The following is a 19648-nucleotide window of genomic DNA, read 5'->3' on the forward strand; positions in this document are numbered from 1 at the left end:
TGAACTGTTCCTCACCCCTGTATTTCCATTTCTAGGCATTTTTATCCACATACAGTGTATACGCATTTATACCTGGATGTCTATGTACATTATTTGACAGTAGCATACTACACTTTATTTTCATTTCCCCTCGATTTATTTTTTTAAACATTTGACACCACAGATCACAGCAGATTTCATATACAATATGCAGTTACTTTTTCCCAGCTGAATATTTTGTCAGTGGAAAAACATGCCCACCAATTCACAGCTGGTTGCAGCAGGTTATCAGTATGTAATACACAGTAAATCAGTAGTTTATGACTCTTACAGGCCTGCAGACAGGGTGAGCTTTGAACCCTTTACAGTACAGTTGAAGCATATAGAGGGACACTAACCCATGGCCTCACAGCACCTGCTAACACATATGTCAAAATGAATCTGCCTTGCCACAAAGAGGTAGGTTGAAAATTCCAGCCTGTAGAGTTTCGTGGTGATGAAGAATTTTAAATATTTTTTTACATTGTGCAACTAACTGCATAGGACGTATCTCAGTGGAAATTTCACAAAGGGATTTCAGCTTTGCCATCGTATAGTACTTGAGAAGGTGATGTAAGTCTGTTGTGTAAGTTTTTTACTTCTAAAAAATTGCCCAACAAATATTTTTAAACTGTATCTTAAGTTCTGTTTTAATTATTTGTCACCAATGACAGTTGTGCTTATGGAGTAAAACAGGACATACGGTATATTTTAACTACAAACGCTCAAAACTTTCACAAATGCAAAATATTTAACTACTCATCTTCAGTGAGCGTTACAGTATTTTTATTTATTTTAATGTTTTACATCAATTTCATTATGATAACAGAATGCTGGGTGACTTCCCACATTGTATACCGATGGATTGATTTTTGGTTGGGAATTTACCTCCAAAAAAAATATCATCCACCCTTCCCGGTTAAGCAATTTTCTGGAAGAGAAAGCTGTTCCTTTCACAATATTTTCTCTGAAAGAGCATGTTAAGATCAAACTACCAGTTTTAGATATACAAGCCATATGGAAGATACATGGTGAAAAGAAGAAGACTATTTGTCTTCATATGTTTTGTTGTCTGCATTCACCCATCCATGATGGAGGGGGAGAGAGAGAGAGACAGAGAGAGAGAGAGAGAGAGAGAGCCCTTTGAATGTAAACCTGCAGATATTTTTTTGTGGAAGTAAAAGTGCATTCATATTTGATTTGTCATAGTAAAACAAGCATACAAACAAACAAAAAAAGCTTTAGCAGCTGTTATTTTGATTGTGTGCACTTCAAGCCTTTTGCTAAATATGTTTATTAATCATTTTCCAATATGATGCTGACAGTGACCTGCTTTGCTTGTTTCTTTCTGTTCTGTTTTGTTTTAGTCAGATTCAGTAAACTGTAGGTTGTCACTTAGTTGTTACTCACCAAGGTTATATCTTTCCCTCAAGCTAAATTTCCCTCAAGCTGTACAGTCAGATTCTCTGCCAAAACGTTTTAGTATTTTAGTAGTTCTAATTTCATTTTTAAACAACATTATTTTGAAACTGTAATGATTTGAATTTGAATTTATTTATTGACATTTGGCTGATAAAATATCATCCACATATTTAAAAAAAAAAAAACAGCAGAACGTAACATTCAGATCCGTATTTGCTTAATTTGAAATATTTTAGAAAAGAGTCCACAATCACAACTACACATGCAGTCTGTATCACAAGGGCATAAGCACACAATATGGCAAAAACTCTTATTACATAATTTCAAATGAAAATAAATGACGACTGACTAATATCAGTTACATTCTGTCTGTCTTAATGAACCACTTCCTCCCTCTTTCTGAATCATATTGATGACCACAAGATGCTGAAACAGAGTGAGAGAAAGGAAAAATAGAAAAAACTCCAGATCGGTTTGAAACCGAAAGCAAGAACAAATACATATATATATAGTATGGGGTGCTTCACTCAGACATTAAGCTATCCTGGTTCTTGATTAGAGTGCTGTCACTGCTCCTCCAAGGTAAGCCACATTAAAAATACTGAATTTTAGATAGACATATGTGTTGGATGGTTAATTTATTTATTTGTTGTGTAAATGATATTTGATTTGATGTGTGTATTTACACATGTACATGTGTATATACAGATACATAAATGGATCGATATATAGTTAAAATGCTCTGACTCAGCAATAAGACTATGTTGCACCACCAACACATAACAATGCAACTGAATGAGCAAATTGAAAAGGTTTCTTCCATCCATTGACAAATATTATCCGAGCCTGGAAAATTGAAATAAACACTGTTACTGGAGCACACATGTGATGTGCTCTGCTGAAGCCTGTAGTCAGGGGTTTGGGATTCAAGGACCTTACAGAGACATTTTATGAGTTTAAAGCCAAAAACAAAACAACATGATTGGGCAAATGCTTCCTTCCAGTGTGAAACTATTTAGAGGAATCGGGACACTTCTGGTTTTAAGCATGTGCTATGTGCATTTAAAGCAGCTGTACAGTGTTACTGTAAAACATGAAAACCAAGCATGTGTGCAGATGTGGTGTGGTGTGGAATTTCTTGCAGAATTATTATTGGATTTCACATAAAGAAAGCTGCATAAAGGAAATTGGTGTACCTGAATAATAACTGTGTCCACATGTACATTTGTATCCACATTCCAGTTTAGATCATATTCAGGATATGGCATTTTTATGAAATTTGGAGATTTGATCTTTATCAACTGAGATCAAATCAGATCAGTAGTCAGGCGTCAGATCATCAAACACATTGTATTAATCTGTAATTAATAATTTACAACACTGGCCTTGTGTTTGTTTCAGATGACTGTTTGCTTGCAGGCTTTCATCCTCATCTGTTTTATTGTATACTGTGCCGAGTCCTCTGCTCCATCCCCGTCTCTCCAGAGGAATAAATACAACAACTCCTTTCATCTCACAAGGTCCACCCGAACCCGTGTGCAGCAGCTGCTGAGGAAATATGTGAGTATACTCCCTGCCTCTGTGAGTGGCCTATGTATTAATGGATGGCTTTGCTGGATGGGTTGTTTTCTAACCACGGCTCTCTGTGTTTTGTTTGTTTGTTTTAACAGAAGAAGCAGCAGTTAGGAGATGAGGATTTTGAGGACAGAAGCCGGCAGTTAAAGGACCTGCCTTCACTTTCCACAGACTTCTACAGCTGGCTAAAGATGACAGTTAGTATCTGTCTGTGTGTTTCAAAACATTTCCATAGGAATCCACGCTCTAGTTGTTTTTCTGCAAAACTTGATGACATCATTAGAAAGCCTTCTTTTGCAGAATGTAAAAACTCATGAAATTTTAAGTGGAATTCCCCTTTTAGAGCTAAGGGGAGATATGGTGGAGTTGTGCAACAATCTTATTATGTAATCACGTGGTTGTCTCTTGTTGTGTGTCCAGGATTTGGAACGACTACATGCTGCTTTCTTGGACATGCAGGCCTACTGGAATATGCTGGAGTGGAAGAGGAGGCAGCTGGAGAAGGAGGAGAAAGAGCAGCTGGTGGTGCAGGCACCGCAAACCACTTTACCTCAGAGCATCAAACATGTGCAGCTGGATTTACGGGACCTGATGAGACAAGTCAGCAGTCAGGTAACCACAGTTTTCTTACTGACATCCACCCACACTATGTCCCCTTTCTGGCCCACGCAGAGTTTGGGGGAAGTGACACCATAACTCATAAAATTTGTTTTGCTTTCCTCTACAGATGACTTATGTGAAGAGCTCTGTTACTAAGCCAGTGACTGCTCCGGTACTGACGCTCCTGAAACTAGAGAGCAGCTCTAAAACAGTATGGGACAGCCGAGTGGAGGGTTACATCATTCTGAGGGATCTAGACCTTTACCTCACCAAGCTGGCAAGAGACTTTCTTCTGCTGGCCTCTAAAACACACTCATGACTCAGGGCTGAAAAGAGAAAACACACTGACTAATGTACAGTAACTAAGTAACACAAAGAGAAACTTAGAATAATAGCTGTGATAACTTCACTTCAACACTTTACATGGAGTCTGCTTACTCCTTAAGTATTACTGTATATATGAGGGTTTTCTTGGGTATTTCCCAGAGTTTCTGTCTCAGTTCTACCTCCAAGTTAGACATGAGCTCGCAGAGTAGAGCAAACACTTCCCAGCATCTGTTTTTCCCCCTCTTACCCTCAATCTACTGGACTTTCCAGAGATAACTTTACTATTTATTGACATATTTATTGACATGCTATTTATTTCAAAGTGGTTTGTTTAAGTTTAGTTTTTAAGATACAGTGTTTTATACAGAAGACATTTTATATGTGATAGTTAAATATTTTGTGTGAGTCTAACAATAAAGAGAAGAAGCATTTGGAACAGTGGCTTTGTGTTTGTGTTGAATTCTACAATATTTTTGTTACAATGGTGTTGGTGGTGTATATGGAATCATAGTTCTGGATGCTGTGGTATCATCCTGTTAGCTGCAAAACCAACAAAAAACAGAGAAAACTTCGGAACAGCAATCCTCCAGTCAGCTAAAAGGATCGCTGTATGTCTGGTTGCTGTATTTTTTGTTTCTTCATGTGGCGTTGATCCGAGGGGCAGTCTGAAGAATGAAATCAGATTGAAAACAGTCAGCTGGACGAAATGTTTTTGATCCCAAAACAGCCCTCTCTCCCTCCCTCTAGGCTCCCTGCATGATATGAGAACAGCCGCTGACTCACCACTAGCAGATGTCCTCGTTTGCCCTTGGACACTTTCAGCTCTGAACCCCTGACGAAATCAATTATTCCTTCCTTGCCTCGAGCCACAGCAATCCTAATGCTGCAAACAAGAGGTAACAAATGAAGAGAGGATAAGACGCGTTGGCAATGTTTAAAACTGAGAAAAGCCCAGATAGAAACTCACCTGCCCGGGCTAATATTGACAAAACTTGTTTTGTTGGCCATCATGGCTAGTTTTGTCACCACCTCAATCACATTATTGCAGAGCAGCACCGCATCGCCCTGAGAGAGACACACAGCTGGATTTAAAGTGGCTGCATGATTGTGTACTTGTAAATAGCCATGATTGTTGTGTCCTGCTGTACCTTCTGTTTATTATCCACACTGGGCATGTGCAGAACAAACATCCCATCACTGAGAGAGCTCACAGAGATGCCTAATGGAAGAGATAATCAGACTCAATGAAAGCAATCACAATGAAAAAAAATTGTAAATGTTGCAAAAAAGATGTACGATCACTCCCTCAATTCAACTTCTTTTTTAAGACGGACTTATACATAACCCCAACTTGGTTGGTTTATATTCATTTAACGAAATCTTAACATAGTGTGTGTCTTTGACCACTTTCCCCACTACAGGTTTTTACCTCTCAGGGCTGCGTAGTCAATCCTCTGCTTGATCTTTGTTCTGTCCACCAGCACTGCAAAGGTGTTAGTAAGGAGCAGCTGGCGGGGGCGAGGCTTGAAGCCCCTCCTGTCATACTTTGTGACTGAAACACCATACTGAGAAGCACAAGGAGACACATGACTGTGGGGCAACATTTATTATCGTCATTAGGTTTAACAAATATCCCACCTGCACTTTGTCACTGCCAAGTGTCTGGATGACTTTGAGGTTGATTTGCTCTCGCTCTGTACAAAATAAGGAAACTGTGTCAATTCATGTTTGTCAGTGCTGACGATCCTTTGTGTAGGGATTGTAAGCATATTTACCAAGCCTTGTGTCCAGAAACAGCCTTCCAACACTCTGAGGGTAGCTGTCTTTCTGATCCTTGAAAATCTCACTGGCTACAACCTTTTGCATCATCTGAAGGACAATCAAACAAAATGAAAAATGATCAGATTCTTTAAAAAAAAGGACAGCCATATCATCTGTAGTAAGTGTACCTGCTTCTTCCACTCAGGCTGGACCCTCCTGCAATACTTGTTGACCATGTTCCGCATGTGCATCCTCTGCAGGTGCTCAGAGGCCTTGAGAAAAGCAAGGAATTCACAAAGCAGAAAGTCTGCTGGTGAGATTCTTGTTGTACTGTCAGCAGGAGGAACGTGTGTGTGTGTGTGTGTGTGAGTGTAAGAGGTATTTGTACCTCAACAAGGGAGGGAGGAGGTGTTGGCCAGTTTTTGTCCAGAACACTCTTGGGCAAGTTTTTTTGTAGATTCTTGAGGAATGAGTAGCGCACATGATCCAGAAAATACGCGTTCTCAGGGCAGTATTCTTCATGACGGTAGATGAAGCCTTTTATTAAGCTGAAAAAAGACAAAGAAGTAAATTACCTTTGATATGTCAAATGCAGGGCCAAAGGATAGATGTATGAAGTAACAGAGAAGCACCTGCGTATTAACTCTGCAGCCTGGCGACGCCTTTTGGCCCTCCTGCGTGCTTTCATCCCTCGCCACCCTGACTGAATCGCTATCACTACACACACACATACATGTATTAAAACAAACACAACTTTCACACCTAAAACATCCCAAAGTCAGTATACCACGCTCAAACATAGGCCCAAATAAAAACATTAGAATATGTACTGATGCAAAATGTGAACATTCCATTAATCCAGGCCTTCTAAAGCATCCTTATATAACTCAAAACATAATCCAAACTATCATTTATAAAAAGGAGAGGAATTAAACTGTGAAGGAGTCACCAGCTCTGACCTGCACGTCTGATGCGTTGGTACTTGGCTCGCTCCCTGTAGCCTCTCCATGATGTCTGCAAGGTCAATGCTGGAACACAACACAGAAAGAGAGGAGAGGATTTATCACATTGGTTAAATATATGTGGGACACATCTGTGTAGGATGTTTTACCTGGGTATCTCACAAAAGTATTATTTGACTGGGATTCCCAATTTTTGTAATGCGTGTGGACTGTTACCTATCTCTGGCTTTTTTGCTTCCAGGGCATCCTCAGTGGTGAACAGAGTTTTTGGGAAACGGATGAAAATTTTAGATCTATAGAAACAAAGAAAAAAAACATTTGACACATACACCACTGTATGGAATACCATATGCACACATTTAGTATAGATGGACACAAGATCTCACACTGCAAATATCCTGTTACCTGCCCAGTTTGTACTCCTCTGCTTTGTAGCCCAGGTGGTTTACCAGTGTTGAGACGCCATCTGCAAGTCTGCCAGGCCAGTTGGGCCACGTCTCTGGACACAGGGGCTTGTACCTGAGGGCATTTTTGCACATAGATATAATGAAATAGGGGTGAAAGAGATAAACAGCAGCTGTGGTCATTCAGACAAAAGATCAATCACCTCTGCAGGAAGGCTTCAAAACGACGGCGATAGGCAAAACCAGCTCTCCGGACCCTCAGGTTTTCCATCAAGCCCAGGTACTTCACCTGGTGTCTCACCAGGACTTCATCGAACTTTCCTACAGGGAGGGACAAAAATTATAAATGAATAACACTTTGTATCGAACAATGCACTATATAGTTTTGTGGCCTTATTTAAAACATGAACATTAGCTTTAAAACAGCTTCATATTGTACCTGGCTGCTTGGCTTCATTAGGTTTGATACAGCGCACATAGGATGGTTCTTTAGACATAAGAATCTCCATCAGCTTCAACAGGCTGTTTTTAAACTGTGTAGCAGCCTACATGACAAATACAAAAACACAAAACTGCTGTAAATTGTCTGTATATTTTAATTTCAATCAAAGGAAAAGGGAGAAAACAAAGGTTCATATAGGTGTCTTCCCAACAGAAACACTTCACATGATTCAATCGATTCTGGTGAAAGGCAGAGTGAGAGCGAGAAAGAGAGCAAGAGCGAGAGCAAGAGCGAGAGAGAATCCCTTCTTACCATCTCTGGGCGTTTCTGGTCTATCACTTCCTCTCTGCGGAAGCAGTGACTCAAAATCTGGTTGTCTGACTGACACATGACCTGTACAAAGACCAAACCACACAACCACATGTCAACACAACAGGCTCCCCTCTTTAGTTCAATAGCCAGAGACATAGCAATGTCTATCATTATAATCCTCACCTCTTTCAGGTTCCTGTTTAGAGAGTCGTTGTTCTTGTCTAGGAAACCTGAATATAAGAACAAACACTACAGTTTGTCATTTGAGAAATCAGTAGGCTGTGGGAAGAAATGCAATGACAAAAACTGCTGATCTACAAATATCTTCCAACTTACCGTTGACATTGTAGTTGACCTCTCCAGCATAATGCAGCAGCCTGAACTCCTCTCTGCTCATTGCCCTGCGAGTTTTTCCATTTGCCAACTTGTGCCTGAAATATGCACAAACTATGGATGCAATGCAACACACAAGCAGGCCACAAGTAGAACTGATATAAGATGATGCTTACGTGACAAAATGAGGATGGCTGCCCACCGTGTCCTCCAGCTTCTCTAAAAAGGAGACATCACAAGTCTCTCCGGGTCTCAGACACTCTTCATCCTGAAGCACAGCCACAGTATACAGTGTGTGAGGAAAATGGAGCGCCAGCAATATGAATTCGAAGTTGTTATACACACCAGAATGGAAATGATGCCTTTGTGCTTCTCCTCAATCAGGTCACAAATAATCTTATTGTCAAAGTATTGCACTGTCTCCCACTGCATTCAAAAGCAACAGTGTTGTGTTAGCAACAATGGAAATATCCAACTTATTTGTTTTAATGATCCAACCGTTTGACTCACCGCAATTCCTTCTGTTTCGTACTCTTCTTGCTCAGATCTGAGGGTGAGCTCAATGAAGAGCTGCTGAAGCTTCTCGTTGCAGTAGTTGATGCAGAACTGCTCAAAACTGTATGTAGAAGTACAAAAAATGAGCCAGTAGATTCAGGTAAGGCTGAAAGGGAAGGGAAGGATAACAATAACTCATACCTATTGTGCTGCAGGACCTCAAAGCCATAGATATCTAGAAGCCCTATGAGTGAGGGGTCTTTGCTGCTGTAGATTTCATCCTGCATAACAAAGTATCACTTAAAACAAAGCAATATAAGAAAATGTCTGTTGATGTCCTTAAGTTGTTGTGCAAGCTGTTACCGCACCTTCAGAGCCAGCGAATGGTTAATCTTCTCCACCAACCAAGTGAATGTGCGACCGTATACAGCCTTGGCTAAGGCATCACGGGCAGAAACCGCTTGCTCAAAATTGAGTGGGCTGATCATCTGTAACGTACAAAACATAATCACAAATCACGCACTAAACAGCAGAAAACCTCAGGTGCACATAGAAAAAGATTAGACCTCCTCTCCTTTGGCTGTGAGCTTCTTGTGAGTGAGTGCCTCCCCAAGGGCTGAGCCATCAACGCCCAGCAGCTGCAAAACAACAACACATGATCTCAGTGATGCTGTTTTGTTCATATTTGAACATCCAGTGATACAAGAGGGACTGTTCTGACCTTAGCAAGAGTCCATATCTGTGCCTCAGTGGTGATATATGTTTCTCCTTCCTCCCCTTCCCCAAACTGTGTGTTTCCCAGATGGAGAACGCTGGCGATGATGTTCAGCAATTTCTGAGGTCAGACACAGGAAAAACAGCTGATGACAACCTGATAGTTCTGTTTTTCTTACATGCTTTCAGGATGATAAGTATAATGTTTGGATAGCATACATGGATACTGCAGAAATGTTAAAAAGTGGGGAACTGTGATTCTTACTGACCTGCACCTCTTCTGTGGTGAATCCAATTACAGACAGGGCCTTCATCACCACTTTCCAATTGTTCTTGTCACTAATGGAGCTGACTCTTGGACAGTTGCCCTGAACAAGACAAACAATAAAATTGTATCATAACTGCTAAAACATCAGTTTGAAAGTTTGGAGAACTACTCAACACACACATACACACACCTTGACCAGATAGCGGTAGGTCTGAGGGTTTCTTTCAAGCTCCAGTGTGATGAGCAGGTCATCATCCCCTCCATCCAACAGCTGATAGAAGATGTGGAAGTTTCTCTCACCGTGGTTCTGGTGTACAACTCGTGATTTTTCCAGCAGGTAGTTCAGGATGTGACCACCCACTGGTGCCCCCTGGGAGAGGTTGAGCAATACGATGGGAGGAGGAAGTAAGTTAATTATGCATCTAAGGAATTGAGCTGCAGTGTTTAAACACTTCCAACTTCTCTAAATAATGCAAAACCCAAGAAAAAAGTGTTTACCCTGAAGTCAAACTGGACATCCATGTATTTCCCAAAGCGACTGGAATTGTCATTCCTAAGTGTTTTGGCATTGCCAAATGACTGAGCAAAAGGAAAGAGCCAAGGAATAAGAGGAAAGAAAGGATATTTAAAAAAATGCAATAATCAAATATTTCAGATCAACCTGATAAAATGATGTTGTGAATGCTAGTTATTCACTTTGAAAAGCCAACGTTAAATACCTCCAGGACAGGGTTGGACTGCAGTAGGCAGTCACCGAGCGCTGCCATGTGGTTATTAGTGGGGCAGGTGACAGCGTAGTAGAGGAGGATCTTCTTGGAGGCCTCTGTTTTACCTGCACCACTCTCACCTGATATGAGAATACACTGGTCCTTCCTTTCAGTGCGCATGGCCCGGTAAGTGTTGTCTGACAAGGCATATCTGTGAGAAAATAACCACAGATCAGTGTCTGGCATGGAGGAGTGCAGATCATATGAATTTAAAAAGGGATTTTTTTCCCAGTAATTGATGATCATATCATATGCTCAGAAGTTTCACATTTACAAGTCTCATGTGTTTCCAGCTTCTCAAACAAATAACTGAATATTTTAGGATTTGTTGAATATGAATGATCTAAAGGAACTTTTCTATAATTCCCGATGTTCTACACATCTGAGTGCTGCAGATTGACTCACATGTGAGGTGATATTTCATAGAAGCTGACCCCTCTGTAGCGTTCCATCTGCTGTTTGGAGTAAATCTCCAGCTCTTTGTAAGGGTTCACTGACACCAACACAGAGCCAATGTACGTCTAAACCAAAACATCAGGGAAACAGGCACCTCATTCATATTAAATTTTCAGTGCATCAACAGATTGATTGGTAACATAAGAAAGAAACAAAGGCTTCATTACATAGATAAGGTTTTCTCTGAAGCGCCGCCGCAGATTCTCGATGAAGGCGGCCTCACTGTTGTAGTTCTCCAGCAAGACAAAGTCTTGCACCCCGACCCTGTCCCGAGCAGTTAGGGCGCTCTCCATCACCAGGCGCACTCTTCCGTCAACATCCACCTCCTGCACAAACGGTAAAAGAAAAATCACTATTCTTATTGACAAAGATCCAACAGATGTGATTATGTCTTTTAGCCTGCAGGGGGCACCAATGGCCTTTTTGCATTGCCTCACCCAGAATGTTCAGACATGAGCAAATTAACATCTGGTGCTCTAGGTTATAATAATTGCCACAACACATTTTACAAGGTAAAGTCCATTTCAATATATCAGCGCAAATGACTCAAGACTAACCACAGGCTGCATCACCCCAAACAGCACTCTGTAAACACAAAGTAAGAGCGGTTCCACCGACCTGAGCCAAGATTAAACAATGAAGACATTTAAAGAATCCAAATGATAAACAGACAGGAGAGGCTCCTCTATAATGTGACAGTGAGTGTAATGTGTTGTATGTAGAGTATACACATCTCTGTATCACCAGACTGTGTGTACATGTCAACCCCACTGTGATGACAAACATCACAGAGCAACAGACAGTTAGCACAGTGATATTCCCTGAGCTAAAGTCAGATATCACATATGACCACATAAACAGACATGCACAGAGAAGTAAGAGTCTCATTCGTCAATACTTACTGATGGTAAATATCCAAAGATGCAGTTCAGTGTGTAATCAGTGCAGCCAAACTAACAGCACTCTTGTCGTCATGTCATTTTATAAGAGAAACCCCTTCTGTTTCACATCCACAGAAGTGGAACAAAAGGGAAGCCAAAACTCCAGTACTTCTATTTGTCTTGAATGCAACAGCCTCTCAAGGGTCTCATTTGGCTGGTTTTTGTTGCTAAAAGGTCATTATCTCTGAGCAGGAAAATCCTTAACAAAACAACAGGACAACAGTGGAAGATAGCCAAGAAGTGAGAGCAAAGGAAAGTCACCGGACACTTCCACTGCAGCCCCTCCTCTCTGCTTCACCTTAGAGTATTGTTCTTCCACTTGCAGGTGGGCTTCCTACAGATAGTCATTACATTCTCACAGTCAGATTTTCCAAAGGACACATGTACTGTACCAGGAATGTTAGGGTCAATAGTAGGACAGGCGTCCAATGAATGCCACAACTCTTTTTTTTTCTTCACATACCAGGTCATTTTGTGCTTTCACTTATGATATTCATTTGTTACACATAAAGGTATCGTTACATGGCTTTAGTGTAATGGATGTCATGAAGAAGGAGGCAGTAACAATTATATTTTAACAGAATGCAGGAAATTTTTTTAATGCTACTTATGCTTAATAATTAGATGTGGCCACAATTCATCAGGTACAGTGTCTCACAGCTCAGTATGTACATTAACAAACCATGAACCTTTTCCCTTAGATCTGCTACCTTATGAGTTTATCTATAAACAGAAACAGTCTAATGACAGTGAGTGGAGTGCTGCTTTCACTGAACACACACAACGTTGGTTTTTTAAACATCTATATTTTTCCAGTCATGGGCTTCACTGTTTCACATTTTGCTTCTATTCCAGACATTGCTATGAGTTTTAGGACTAAATCACTATCACATTGCTTCCACAGAGGTTAGAAGCTACAGATCTGTGTTGGAGATTTAGCCAGAATTCAGTGTAATCTCTGCAGCTTTGTTGTCAGTGAACTGACCTGAGGCCTGCTTCTTACGACAGTGAGAGCCTGATCTAGCTGACAGCACTTTAACATAGAAAATTGTCTCAGAGTACCAGATATCTTCTGTGTATTTTGCAGGTTTGTGGGTGTAGCTCCAGTGACAGCCAGCACAGAGGTTAACAGTGGGACTTGGCTTGAGGCCTCATGACTAAGCTCTGTTGGCCCGAGAACATTGGGATTGTCTTCCTTATAAGGCATGCCCCACCACCACTTTATGTCAGGGTAAGCTGCTCTTCTATCACAGCTGGCTCCTTACCACCCCTGTGCCAACAGTGGATATGGTGGAAAACTACCAAATGTATCCACTCTGGACAACTTGAGTTAAAGCGTATACAGTACAAAAACCAAAATACACAGTGACTCATAGACAGGAAAGAAAATCTCAGAGGGAGCCATTGCTCTGTTTTGCTTTTCTCTCTCTGATGTTACTATGGGTGGATTGGTTTATCCGATCTGGTGCTTTATTGCCTACAATGCACACGTTAAATCAGTGGGTAGCACTAAACATGAGAAAACAACAACTGAGAACATCATGCCTCATGTCTTACCCTGGCTTGGTACCTCATCCTGTCCTTTTGTTTCTGGCAGAAGGCTGAACTGGTGGTTCCCCTTCAGGACGGTGCTCCTCCTCCTTTGTCAGACTTCTAGCTTTACATCCACCTCTGCCCATGGGCAACACAGCAATTACACAACTTATCTTCTCTCCTGTCAGTCACTTTCTCTGAGCCTTCGTCTCTGTCGTCCCGTCCTCACTCCTCGTCACCTTACTCCCCTGTGTGGACAAAGCAAACGCACTTACACCAGACAGCTCCCCTTGTTTATACCTTCAATTCATCTTGCCCATGACAGGTCAAAGTAGATGACCGCCTCCGCACGAGTCCTTCTCCTTCCCTCTTAACTGCACTGCATGAAACAAGGGCAGGAACTCCTCTCACACGTCACACTGAAAAAAAAGTCAAGGGAAAGTATGCTGTTGGACAAATTAAAAAAAAGGGAGCCAGAGAAGTCGAGAGCTGAGAGTTTGGAAAGAATTGCTAAAGTCCCCAAACTACAGTACAAACATGTAATCACTGCAGCTATGAAATAGGCAAAAAAAGAAAACCCTGAAATCACATGATGAGATCTGAGTGCATTCTTTCTTTCTTTGCTTCCCTCCCTGTTGAGCTTGCTCCCTCCCTTTTTCTCCCACAAGCTGAGACAGATTCACATGGGATGTGAGTTATGGAAGCAAGACTGTCTGTCTCCATGTGGCTGTCTTCCACTGTTGACAAAATAACTTACACCACCCCAGAAATATCCTTCTGCAGATGCGATATCAGTCCAAAGTGTTGCATACCCCATGTGTTTCTCTTGGCAACAATACTGCAACAATTTGTCATTCTAATTAAGCATTTTTCCTGACTGCTTGAGTTATTAGATTCCTCTTTTACATTCTAGGCTTTTTTTTTGGGGGGGGGGGGGGGGGGGGGGGGGCTGCTGTCCAGACCACATCATCGTTCTGCAGCACCCTCATCCAGTTTCCCCTCTCCTCATCCCCCCTTTTGCTTTGTGTACCCCTCTGTTTCCACACCCCCATCAGTTGCTTTCCTGTGCCAGCATCATCAAATATCCAACACTGTGGAATCTGAATAATGCTGCCCAGATGTCAGAAAGTGTCTTTTTCTATTTTCAACTCACAGCCTCACTGAAGCAAAGGAGAGAAAAAGGAATCTCTCCACAGTTCAAACTAGAGAAGAATGCTTTACTGAAATATAGAAAAAAAATCTGTACCAGTCTCTGCAAACTTACATATATGGAAAGCAAGCCAGCCAGGCTGCCCCAAACAAAATGCCCTGTGATTAGTCATTGCGTATTTCCACTCAATTGTTGCCTCTGTATTCACTCACATTATCGCAAACATTGCAGGTCAGCTTTATGAAAAAATCAAAAGATTCTTGCACAATGTGATGATCATTCACTTGACTACAGCAGAATTGTGGAAATGATGTCCCTTAGAAGCCAAACAAAGCACTAAGGAAGTTATTTCTATAACTAGATGAACATTTATCCAGGCAAAGTTATTTGGTTTGTAAATTATACTTCCTGTTTACTGTATTAACATATAGAAATTAATAGATACTTAAGGATTATGACTATTGATGATGCCGATTATTTGACACAGAAACCTCTGGTGAAATTTGAAGCCAATGAAGAAGTGACAAAAATAACTGCAGTTCTTCAAATGGACACTTGAGGCTGGCTCTAAAACTGAGTTAATCCCCATAGACCTAATATACAGTTAGACATGTTACACATATATGTTTATAGGCTGGTACAAAGAACATTTTTGTCTCAATAATCTCCCCATTTTTAATGACTATACAATTATTCGTCAACTTGTTAAATTATATTAGGGATTGATGTGTATATTATGACATTCCCAGAATGGTTTGTGACTCAGCTGCCTCCAACACTGGAGTGTCAGTGATACCGTCCTGTGATGGCCCTGGACCTGCTGGTTTTTTTGTCTAAAGTGATTGATATCACCTGGCTGAAGTCTGTTTTTTGTCCACTTCCATAGAAATATACAGATACCTTGTCATACCACCTGTTACTGTGAGCTTACCTTCTTTTACCTTGTTGAATGAGTTGCCAGATAGACTTTTGGACATCTGCAATATATTTCCTTATTTAGTGTTTTGTTCATTATTATCTATGAACACCTCGGACAGAGTGTGTAATCTGAACTCCTTTGTCAGTTTAATCTGAGGACCTAACTGGTTCTTCTCCTGGCAGGTAGTCTCTCTCTCTTTAGGCTAGTTCTGAGTTGTTTGTGTTGTCAGAGGGTCGATGGCTGTAGATGTACTCTGAAGAAGTCCTTGACCTCACAAACTGGGGTTGGTGGTTAAAATCTGAAGACCTTTGTGGTCAGTTGGTTCTATGGATGACAGAGGGGTGGCCAGCTCTGCACATGGCAGGTGTCCATTCTCTGAGGCCATCCATTTGTTCTGATGATGCTGCAAACTCTGTTCCCTCCTGCATGAACAAATTCATTTGGTCAAAGTAGTAGTTCATGTCCATCCTCTATGAGCCTGAAGAGCACTTTAAGGACTCCTTATCTCTATTGTATAGAAGTCTGTTTATAAGGCCGTCTATATAGGTGCCGCTAAACATCCGCATCTGAAGAGCTCTACAATAAAGGTGACATTGTTTAGGGAGCGTCCAGAGACTGTGTCATTGTCCACTTTCATGATCTGTTCTAATTCTAAACCCTCATCCCGGGCAGCCTTCAGCCGTCTCACTCACTCTTCAAAGATGTTGTTTCTGTGGTTCTTTCTGAACTGCTGTGCAGTGTCTTGTCAGCAGTTTTCAAACCTTCCACCCTGTCTGTGTTTTGTGTGGCACATCCATGAGCAAAGTCTGTTTCACTCTGGTATATAAACATCTATATAATAACTTGAGCCAATTGAATTGAGTAAAATTCATGCTGTTATGTGTTCTAGAGTGCTGTGGCCTTAGAGACTGAGCAGTGTGTTTTTGTGTGTCTAAGCAGAGTGAAGGAAAAGTTAACTTATCTGCAGGTAGCAGGTCATGTGTTTGGTTGATGGGATAATGTGTGCCTTTCTTTGGGCTGTATCGGCCCACCTCAGCTCCACTTCGTTCACCTCATTGCCTGCTTTTGTAGATCCAAGATAGTGATGACTTCAAGTGCATAAAGTCACTACACTACAGTCTGTAGCACCCGGCTTGAAAGCAACCCGGATTCCATCCCACTCGAGCCGGATTAACTTCCCCCAATCTGGGGTCTTAAGTCATTCGTTTATGGGAATTTATTGTCCTCAGACTCCAGTTTCACTCATCACATGATCATTGCCCTTAGTTGAAATGCTGATTGTGCTACTAATTTCTTACCTCTGATGTGTGTCTCAGGATGTAACTGTGCCTGTTTAAGTCTCCTTTACTGTAAGTCCTATTTTCTTAGCAATTCTAACCACATCCAAGAGCAAGTAGCCCCATGCATGTGGAAAACATGATGGTACTAACGTCCTTACACATCTGTGTTTTTCTGCTCAGCACAGCAGTTACTGTCAGCAAAGTTAAAAAGCTACAAACTGCAGTTTCACCATAGAGTCCATCCTCATCAGTATAAGATGTGTTATTTTTCAGCTGAGTTGTTTTTCAATCACTGTTCCTATCTTTGTTTAGCAGTTCCTGTAAGAAGGATTTCCTTCCCAGCAGCTTCCTGATGTTTGGGATCTTCCTTCACGGGCACAGGTTTTTGTTTGATTCTAATCTGAACCATACCTTTCTAAACAGTTGTTATATTTCCTCTGCGTGTACATTAGGTAGCCACATGTGTGATGTTTCATGGCCTGAATTCTCACACTAACTTTGACTGCAGGACTGAGATGATTGATTTAAACTAACTTCCTTTTACAAAGCAGCACACACCCATACACTATCAGATATCTCTGCACCCACATCAACAAAAACTGCTAAAAACCCTGTGATATGACATAACTTAATTAAAAAAAGCAAAACAATTAAAAACAAGTCAAGTGTGTCCTTCCCTTTTATTCATGCAACAGCCCTCTGCCTGACTTCAATTTCAGATAATCACATTATAAACTGATTCTGAACATCTGACATGATGTGGAAGACATCCAGATATCCCAAAATCCAGATATCCCAAATCTTTTTTGCTATAAACTGTACACAAGTACATTTTCTCACTGCAATATAACAATGAGTCACACAGGAATGATGACTTTTTGGGTGCGGTGGAAAAATTGATAATTTCTCTTTTTTTCTTCCCATTTTTTCCTCTTTCTCTCTCTCACACATACACACAGACATGTTGAGCTATACTGTGTCAACCATTATTTTCTTTTCCATCAGCTTAACTACATTATGTATGGTCCAAATAAACATAAAGACTGTAGTATTTGATCTAAAGCTTATGATTTCCTGTTTTCTTTCCTTGTTAGAGATACCTTTTGTCCATCAGCGCTGAACTCTTTCAGCACCCACCCTCTCTCTCTTTCACCTCATTCTCACCTCTACTACCTCTCATCCACTAGATCCCTGTTACACTGCAAAGGCTACTTTATAAAATGACCAAGGTGTAAAACAAAACCCTACAAATCAACAGGGTGCAGAGCACAATGTGCATAACATTCAGAAACAATAAAACAAATGGAAAATGATGTCTAGAGTCTGTTAAGCAAGACAACTGAGCAGAAGGTGTTCAGTAATGTGAATGCACTTCCATGCATGAGTTACTGAGATAACAACAAGTGAGTTTATCATTGAATCGACTCCTCCTGGATTATATGAAGGTTTAGGGCTCTGCCTAGTGGTAGTAATATCAATTACACTGAACTCGATCCTATTTTTTGTTTAAAAAAAAAGAACTATTGTTAGATTTAGTTCCTAGAAAATGAAACCTAACAGACTGTGTGCATGCATGAATTTTCAATAAGTTATTTAAATTTCTACTGTAACTATAAGGACAGAAATGTGCACATCTGATCTCATTCAAAACACATGCATATATGTAATATACCCCAGACACAAAGGTAGAATACAAACATGCCTACCTGCTCTCACTTAATAATCAGAATGAAAAGTTTCCTGTTCCAGTTATGTATGTGGTTGAAGTTGAGGCTTGCAGAAATCCATTGTAATGCTGACTTCCTTTTCACAGCACTCCTGCCTGGAATCCCTAATTCCAAACAGATACAATTATATTACAGCAAAGATTAACTATAGACAAAAAGGCTAACATCTATAGAGGGTAAAACACCCTGTGACCACATGCAGCCTTAAGCCCGCAAAGGTGATAGGAAATGCCTGATACTTTACAGCCTATAAATCCACTAGGAGGCGGTAGTGCTAAAGTTAATACTCTGCCAAAAGTAATCAGATATGATGCTGATGACTGATGCCAGCCTCTGGTAAAGGTGGAGGAGCTGTAGTGTATAAGTATTGTGAGCCTGCACAGTTCAGTCTAGGAATATATTACACTCTGGGGACTTAACATTGGCTGCCTTTAATACAATACAGTTTGTACCGAAGTCATATTCCTTTTGAGGTTGTAGTTCTTTTCCCTCTGTTGGTTCTTGAGAAACCTGATCATGGAAAACTATCCATGGTTGTTTGTATGACTGATGGATTTTATCAGTGAAAATTAAAAAATGACTAAACCACAGGCCTGGAGATACAAAATGTGTTTTTTATTTAAAGTTTAAAGTAGATGGGGAATACCCATAGATCAGATGTTAGTTTCAGTTTTGTTTTTGTTTTGTGATTATTGCTCCGTTTCACATTAGTGGCAACAGCATGCTAAGTACGGTTACCTAAAGCATGACTCATGACCTAATGCTTGAATTAATGCGGGATTTATCATGCTGGATTTCTGTTGTTCACTATGCTGCACCATCTGTTTCACAACAGTTTCTATGAGGACAGGCTTCCAGAGGCTGAAAATAGCAAATGCATGGAAATGAAAAAAAAACACTATTTGTGTCACTGAAATCCAGGTCATTTATTTGCTTGATTTTAATATGCATATCAATTTATTATAGAGAAAATAAAACGTATGCTCATCAATCATCAATTGAGCAATTTTATTTTGAACCTGTAAGGTTTGGTTGTTCAGCATCGGTTATTTAGTTTTTATATATTTGTATATCTTTGAGTCAAGCTGTAACAAAAGTTAATTTTCAGGGTTATGATGGAATCTGATCTGCCTCTAGTCCCAGAATTAGAAATGCACTTTGAAACTGTGCACCATGCCTCCTCATGTTTGTGGTGTTGACACACAGGCTGTAACTAAAACTGACATTTCATGCATTTTTTAA

The 19648-nt window shown here is 40.6% G+C and overlaps 2 protein-coding genes across 4 annotated transcripts; one reads left to right on the plus strand and one right to left on the minus strand.

The window, feature by feature from the left end:
- Positions 1-414: 414 nt before the first annotated feature.
- Positions 415-4169, plus strand: LOC114446552 (uncharacterized). Its single transcript, XM_028422200.1, has 5 exons — positions 415-438; positions 2860-3000; positions 3111-3212; positions 3436-3627; positions 3743-4169. Exons 1-5 carry the CDS (start codon positions 415-417, stop codon positions 3932-3934), a joined length of 651 nt encoding a protein of 216 aa, XP_028278001.1. The 3' UTR covers positions 3935-4169.
- Positions 4170-4568: 399 nt separating this feature from the next.
- myo1ca (myosin Ic, paralog a) lies at positions 4569-18662 on the minus strand. Of its 3 annotated transcripts, none has more exons than XM_028420844.1 (33): positions 18386-18662; positions 13355-13578; positions 11024-11182; positions 10806-10921; positions 10353-10551; positions 10132-10212; positions 9824-10003; positions 9635-9733; positions 9373-9486; positions 9218-9289; positions 9020-9139; positions 8853-8932; positions 8667-8772; positions 8502-8582; positions 8333-8424; positions 8160-8254; positions 8007-8053; positions 7824-7904; positions 7509-7614; positions 7273-7390; positions 7071-7184; positions 6882-6958; positions 6663-6731; positions 6336-6420; positions 6092-6251; positions 5892-5975; positions 5718-5811; positions 5581-5636; positions 5372-5507; positions 5091-5161; positions 4910-5007; positions 4726-4825; positions 4569-4607 (listed from the first exon to the last, which is right to left on the minus strand). In XM_028420844.1, the coding sequence occupies exons 2-33, from the start codon at positions 13370-13372 to the stop codon at positions 4581-4583; spliced, it is 3135 nt and encodes a 1044-aa protein (XP_028276645.1). In that variant the 5' UTR covers positions 13373-13578; positions 18386-18662; the 3' UTR covers positions 4569-4580. The 3 variants fall into 3 exon arrangements, with proteins under 3 accessions (XP_028276645.1, XP_028276644.1, XP_028276646.1); XM_028420843.1 differs by having other exon boundaries at positions 13355-13749; XM_028420845.1 differs by lacking the exons at positions 13355-13578; positions 18386-18662 and adding an exon at positions 11759-11988.
- Positions 18663-19648: the final 986 nt, after the last annotated feature.

The sequence above is a fragment of the Parambassis ranga genome, chromosome 14 (assembly GCF_900634625.1).
Source record: "Parambassis ranga chromosome 14, fParRan2.1, whole genome shotgun sequence".
Classification (NCBI taxonomy): Eukaryota; Metazoa; Chordata; class Actinopteri; family Ambassidae; genus Parambassis; species Parambassis ranga.